Genomic DNA, 6,502 nt, shown 5'->3' with positions numbered 1-6,502 from the left:
AGTCGTTTTGAGCTGAGAACTAGAGTGTGACTGTGTGTTTGGTGTGGATTTTACATGCACAGGATGTGAGCACAGTGTGTGTGGGGGGGTGCGTTTTTGTGGACACGTGTATATGTGTGAGGGCTTCCCCGGTGGCAGGAGACGCAAGAGACATGGGTTCCACCCCTGGGTCAGGAAGATCCCCTGGAGTAGGAAATAGCAACCCACTCCAGTATTCTGGCCTGGAAAATCCCCTGGACAGAAGAGCCTGGCAGGCTTCAGTCCACGGGGTCACAGAGTCGGAAACAACTGAGTGACTGAGCATATATATATGATGCGTGGTAAGGAGGGTGTGTAGTGTGTGTGGGTATGTATGTGTGTGTTTGTGTGTGTATGTGTGTGCTAAATCGTTTCAGTCATGTCCGATTTTGCCTGGAGTGGGTTGCTGCGCCCTCCTCCACGCGGTCTTCCCAACCCAGGGTGCAAACCTGTGTCTCTTACATCTCCCGCCTTGGCAGGAGGGTTCTTTACCACCAGTGCCACCTGGGAAGCAGGTTTGATCCCTGGATCAAGAAGATCTCCTGGAATAGGAAATGGAAACACACTTCAGTACTCTTGCCTGCAGAATCCCATGGACAGAGGAGCTTGGCGGGCTTCGGTCCATGGGGTCACAAAGAGTCGGATACAACTGAGTGACAGCATATATGTGTGATACGTGGTAAGGAGGGTGTGCGTGTGTGCATGTGTGTATGTCCATGTGTGTATATGTCCATGTGTGTGAAGTCCCATCAGATGGGTTGGAGACACAACCAGCTACATAATTTACAGGGCCTGGAAAAAATGAGCGTGGGGCTCTTTGTTCCAACTACTGGGAATTTAAAGTCAGCAGCACATCAGACCAACCCTGGCCTTTCTGAGAGCAGAGTCCCTGGGACTTCACAGGTTGGATGCTCATGAAGCCGTCCCCACTTAGAGAAAGTGCACCTTCTGTCTCCCCTCAACCTTCTTTATTGCCTTGAAAACTCCTTAAATTTGTGTCTGCTCTTGCCCCATCCAGTTCCCAGGGTGACCTTGATCCTGGGAGTGCGGGGCGCCGGCCAGAGGCAGCTGGAGAGGAGCTGCAGAGCCCCTTATCTGGGCACAGCAAGGGCTGGTGGTGCCTTTTCTGCCCCTCCTGGTGTTACATCTGGGCCTCACCCAGAGCCCTGGAATCTGTAGGGTGTCTCCAGGCTCTTTGTTCAAAATGACCTCCTGAGAATGCCCAGGCTCCCTCCCAGGCCCCCCCACTTCCCACTCTGCATCCCAGGACCCCCCTAATCTCAGAACTTGAGGGGTTTGGCTCCTCTCTGGGTCTCACTGTACCCCAGCAGTGGTCAGGCAGAAGAAACAGTAAAGAGAAGGGGAATGAGGCTTCTGGGGTGTCCCCACTGCTCACCAAGGGCTTCAATTCTCAGGGGCCCCCGATGGGCCCTTTCATGGGCTTATAGTGTGTCACATGCCACCCCCCCACCCCGCCCGACCCCTAGGGCTGGGGAGGGATGAAATGGCAAAGGGGAGGCAGGGAGTGGGGCCAGCAGAGCTCAGAGCCCCAAAATCTCAATGAGGGGTGTGGAGGGTGGGGACCCTGTAAACCCTTCCTGTTTAACCTCCTCTTGGGATGTGCCTGCCTCCAAGCACACTTTGGAGATGCCAATGGGTAATAATGAGGGTGTTCCCACCCCAATACCTATATTTATCAATAATTAACCACGATTTCCTGGGTCCTGGGAGGAGGCAGTGGCACCTGGCCTGGCCTGGCTGGGCTGCGCATCAGTTCAACACCGACACGGCAAACCCAAGGTTCCTGAGTGGTTCTGAGGTGTTCCAGGGATGGGCCTCTCCCAAGGCTGAAGGGAGCTGGAGAACTGAGGTCACTATTTTCCTGATCTTCACGAGAGAACCTCCCTAATCCAACCCTTGCCAGCTCGCCTAATAACCATGAGGTCCCCTGTGTGCTTCTGTCTTGGGGACCCCAGGTGGGACTGTGTGGACAGCTAACCTAGAGGGGTTCGCCCTCAGGTCCAAGGACCCAGAAGAATAAGGGCTGTGGGGGAGCGTGAGGCAAGGGGGGCTGGAGAGGGGACTTGGGCACAAGTGGTTGGGCAGGAGTGGAGATGCTAGAAGCTTGTTAATCACTGGCTGTGGTGCTTTGCCTGCCCCAGAGAGAGTGACCAAGGTCTGCAGGCAGGAATGTGATGACAAGCTGGCTTTCCAGAAAAAGGGGGGCTTGATTTAGAATTTGCCAATTTCTGTGGTATAAATGCTCCCACCAAGTCTGGTTTCAAGCTGCCAGTTGGTTTAAGACTAACTCAGAAAATTCTCAAATATTTAGCCATCAGCTCTCATTGCCCACTAGATCACTGCCCCCTTCAGAGGCCATCAACAGCAAAGCCCAGGACCTAGCCGGATGCCTCTCTGAGCCCAACACACCTGCTTCCCTGCCTTTATTTGCAAAATGCCGTTACATGCACTGGGCAACTTGGGCCTGAGACAAGCCATTTAGCCATTCAAGCTCCTTGTTTTTCAGAATGGTGGAGTATGGCAGCTGGTCTGTCCTGCAGGTTGTCCCGATGCTCACTGGGGGGATAGACATTGAATGACTTGGCCAAAGTGTACACCAAACCCAATCAAGTGAGGACCATGACCCAGGTCCTGAAAGGCCACAGTCGGGGCATCCAGCAGTCCTAGTTGCTAGTTGAGAAGCCACCTTATTTCTTACTTCCCTCGGTCACATGCCAGCCTCCTAACTCATTCCCACTTCCAGGGGACCAAGGGTTCAAGGTGATGAATACCAGGGAGCCACTAAGTCAGTACCTGGGCCACAGAACAATGCCCATTCCAGGGACTGGGAGTCTATCCACAAACATCCACTTGCAGAAGGGGCTTCCTGGTCTTGTGGGTGCAGGGCCGTTTCTCTGGGTGCAGGTTTTGCATTGTGCAATCCTCTAGGAGACCCACCTGCCCAGTGACTCCACTTCCCCCTCCTCTGGGTTTCTGGAATGGCACGATGGCCCCACCTCAGCCAGGCAGCTGTGATGAGAGGTGTTGACCCAGCTGCCTCTGTGCTGGCTCACTGTGTCAGGTGTGAGGGGCTGACACAGCCACAGGGGCTAAGGGTCTTCTGGCATAGTCAGAGGCCCTGGGGCCAACCAGGGACTGGACCCAGGACTGGAGCCAGGGTCCTCTGGAATTCAACCAGGTACCACGTGATCAGTGGGACAGGGAGTTGGTGAGAGACAGGCTCTGGGCCAGGAAAAACAGCCCAGAGCCACAGGCGTGCTGCTGGTTCTTGCTCCTCTCCTGTCTTCATCTCTCCTGTTTGGTGACAGCACTCAGCAGGCTTGGAGCTCAGGAAAGAGCACCTACTTGTCCCAGAGTCAGTTTCTACTGGGCCTGGAGGCAGTCGTACATGGGCAGGACACAGACTTATGAATGAACCACACAGCACACTGCCATGGTTGTCACCTGGGAGTGGGCACAGAGTAGAGGGCTCTGTGGAGGGGTGGCATTTAAACAGGGTCATCAATGTGGGCCCCCCAGTAGCCCCAGTCACCCTGCACAAGCCCAAGTCAGACTCCAGCCATGAACTCCCAGATCTGTCTTCTGGGTATCCATGGGGTGCCCTGGGACGGCTCTCCACCCTCCCACCCCCAAGCCCCACAGGAGGTCCCACAGCCAGCCTCCTCCATCTAAAGCCATCCAGACTCTCACTGCTGGCTCTGCCAATACAGTGGGTGCTTCCCCCTCTTGGAATAAAAAGGAGTGGAATTCTCTTGCTGCTCTTTCCATAAATGCCCAGATGAAGAGGTGGTCTGAAGAACCTGGGGAACAGACTCTTACAAAGGTTTCTGGAAGGTGAGAGGGGAGAAGCCGAGGAGGGGGCCTGCCCAGAGCTAGAGTCAGAGCCTGACTCCAGGTTCTGGCACTCCACTCCCAGAAGGCAGAATGACTGAATTAGGTGTAATCAACCAGGGAAAACTACTGTAGCAATTGCATTCATGGAAAATGTGTGCATGTGTTCCCTCATTTAAAGAAACTATTTATGGGCATTCTTGATCCTGGGGACTCTCCTCCATCTCTCCAGAGAATCTTATGGGATTCTGTACTTGGTTCAGAGCTCATGAGAAACACCCAGCCCCTCACTTCAATCAGAGCAGAAACATAGTAAATGTAAGCTCCTTCCCCTTAACCACTCAAAGGGGGTCACACGAGGCTGAGGGCAAAGGGGCCTCCCCAGTTTAGAAGCTGATGGTCCCTGGTCCCTGCCTCTGGTCCCTGACTCCACCTTCCTTTAGCTGATGACAAACACCTGGATGTTGTAACGTCGTCCTGTCCTCATCTGTGATTCTGGGACACAGGCTCGGGAGGGTACCTGAGGAGGCCCCCTCTGACCCAGGCTGGCCTTCGTGGGCTGCCCGCGGCCTGTCCCGTTGATGGATGCAGAAGGGCGGGGCACTGATCCTGCCCGTCGAACAGGATGCTGGAGGGAGGGGGAGTGGGAGGAGCAGGGGCGGAGCTCCCAGAACAAAGGCGAATGGGGAGCCGTGGGGGGCCCAGGCTGGGTATCAAAAAGGCTCTGCAGCGTGAGCAGGCCACAGCTCTGCGCCCAGCAGTCCATCAGACAGCCTTCGCCTGGTCCCTCCAGCCTGCCAACAGCCGGCACCCAGAAACAGTCTGCTTAGAGAAGCCTTGTTCTCCAGCGTGATTGCGCTGACACTGCTCTGTGGCTTTCTCTACCTGCTGTGGGTTGTTGCTGCAGTTCCAGAAGGGAGCAGAGGGATGGCCGGGAGCGGAGTCAGGAGCCAGGAGCGAGCCTTCGTCCCAGAGCCTTTCGATGGAGCCAGTGTGGCCCCACACCTCTGGCTGCATCGCTTTGAGGTCATCAACCACCTCAACCACTGGGACCACATCACCAAGCTGAGGTTCCTGAAAGAGTCCCTCAGGGGAGACGCCCTGGGGGCCTTCAATGGTCTCAGTCCCGAGGACCAGGGAAACTACGAGGCTGTGAAAGAGACCCTCCTGAAGACCTTCGGGGGGCCCGAGGCTGCCCACAGCCACCTGCCCAAGGAGATCGTCTTTGCCAACAGCATGGGTAAGGGCTACTACCTCAAGGGGAAAATTGGCAAAGTGCCCGTGAGGTTCCTGGTGGACTCTGGGGCCCAGGTCTCCGTGGTCCACCCAAGCTTGTGGGAGGAGGTCACCGATGGCGAGCTGGATACACTGCGGCCCTTTGAGAATGTGGTGAAAGTGGCCAACGGGGCCGAAATGAAGATCTTGGGCGTCTGGGATACAGTGGTGTCCCTGGGCAAGCTGAAGCTGAAGGCAGCCTTCCTAGTGGCCAACGCGAGTGCAGAGGAAGCCATCATTGGGACCGACGTGCTCCAGGATCACAACGCAGTCCTGGACTTCGAGCATCGCACTTGCACACTTAAAGGGAGGAAGTTCCGCCTTCTGCCGGTGGGAGGGTCCCTGGAAGATGAGTTCGACCTGGAGCTCATAGAGGAGGAGCCCTCCTCAGAGGAGGGGGGGCAGCAACTCTCTTGTTGAGAAGCCCCCTTTGCCTCATCCCTCAGATATTGGCGGGAGGACCCACTGTGGTGGAGGGGACAGGCACGTCTCCTCAGGGGGTCACTGGACTTGGCCAACCCTCTGAAACCAACTTCCCCCCTCATGCCCCCCTCCCTTTTCTTTCTCCCCTCCCCGCTCCTCCCTCTGCAGCTGCTGAGTCGCTTTAGTCGTGTCCAACTCTGTGCGACACCATGGACTGCAGCCTACCAGGCTTCTCCATCCCTGGGATTCTCCAGGCAAGAACACTGGAGTGGGTTGCCATTTCCTTCTCCAACTGCAGGGGCCTTTATCTGCCCTGGTTAGGGGAAGCTTCCATTGGAAAAGGAACAGGTGAGGAGAGTAGGTTGGCTGTCTCAGAGGGGAGAGGTCCTTGTGATTGTCACACTGCTGTTGGTGGCCAAGACTTGGCGGCTAGAAGAAGGTTCCAAAAAGGCTACAATGATGGTCTTTGAGAGAGGACTGGGGGACCCCTTCCCTGGAGATGTGGCTCGATCACCTGTGGGCCAGGTAGTCTGACTCGACTGGGCTAGATCCTGGCTGCAGAGTCCTTTCAAGAAAGACCCAACCCTCAAGGCCAAGGTCATGGCTGCTTTGGGATTCTTCACTGTTGGGTCTTCCCACCTGCAAACTGTATTTCCTTCTGTCATTTGCTTTGAAACCCACTGCATCTTGTGCCAATAATTCATGACTTCAAACAGCAATAAAGAATGACTCATGGAAAAACCATGTAATGTGTTGATTGGGGATGAATGCAATGGATGTGAGAGGTTGGGGAAAACAGGGAATGAGTGGTAAAGAGAAGGAAGGTTCAAGTATTTTCAGAGGGTCTCGCTAGAAAACAGAAGAGAATACATGTACAGAGACAATATAGCTTGGATTTTCCAAGACAACCTCGATTTCAAATAGCTTGACTTAT

General features: G+C 55.0%; 1 protein-coding gene across 1 annotated transcript; it reads left to right on the top strand.

Moving 5' to 3' along the window:
* The first annotated feature begins 4,552 nt into the window (after positions 1 to 4,552).
* On the top strand, positions 4,553 to 6,301 carry ASPRV1 (aspartic peptidase retroviral like 1). Its single transcript, XM_019969729.2, is given in 3 exon segments — positions 4,553 to 4,645; positions 4,647 to 4,684; positions 4,686 to 6,301. Coding segments are annotated over 3 exon segments (1,011 nt in total). The 3' UTR covers positions 5,566 to 6,301.
* The last annotated feature ends 201 nt before the right edge of the window (positions 6,302 to 6,502 follow it).

The sequence above is a fragment of the Bos indicus genome, chromosome 11, assembly GCF_029378745.1.
Source record: "Bos indicus isolate NIAB-ARS_2022 breed Sahiwal x Tharparkar chromosome 11, NIAB-ARS_B.indTharparkar_mat_pri_1.0, whole genome shotgun sequence".
NCBI lineage: Eukaryota > Metazoa > Chordata > Mammalia > Artiodactyla > Bovidae > Bos > Bos indicus.
Note: the sequence above shows the minus strand (reverse complement) of the source record. Positions and strands in the feature narration are given on the sequence as shown.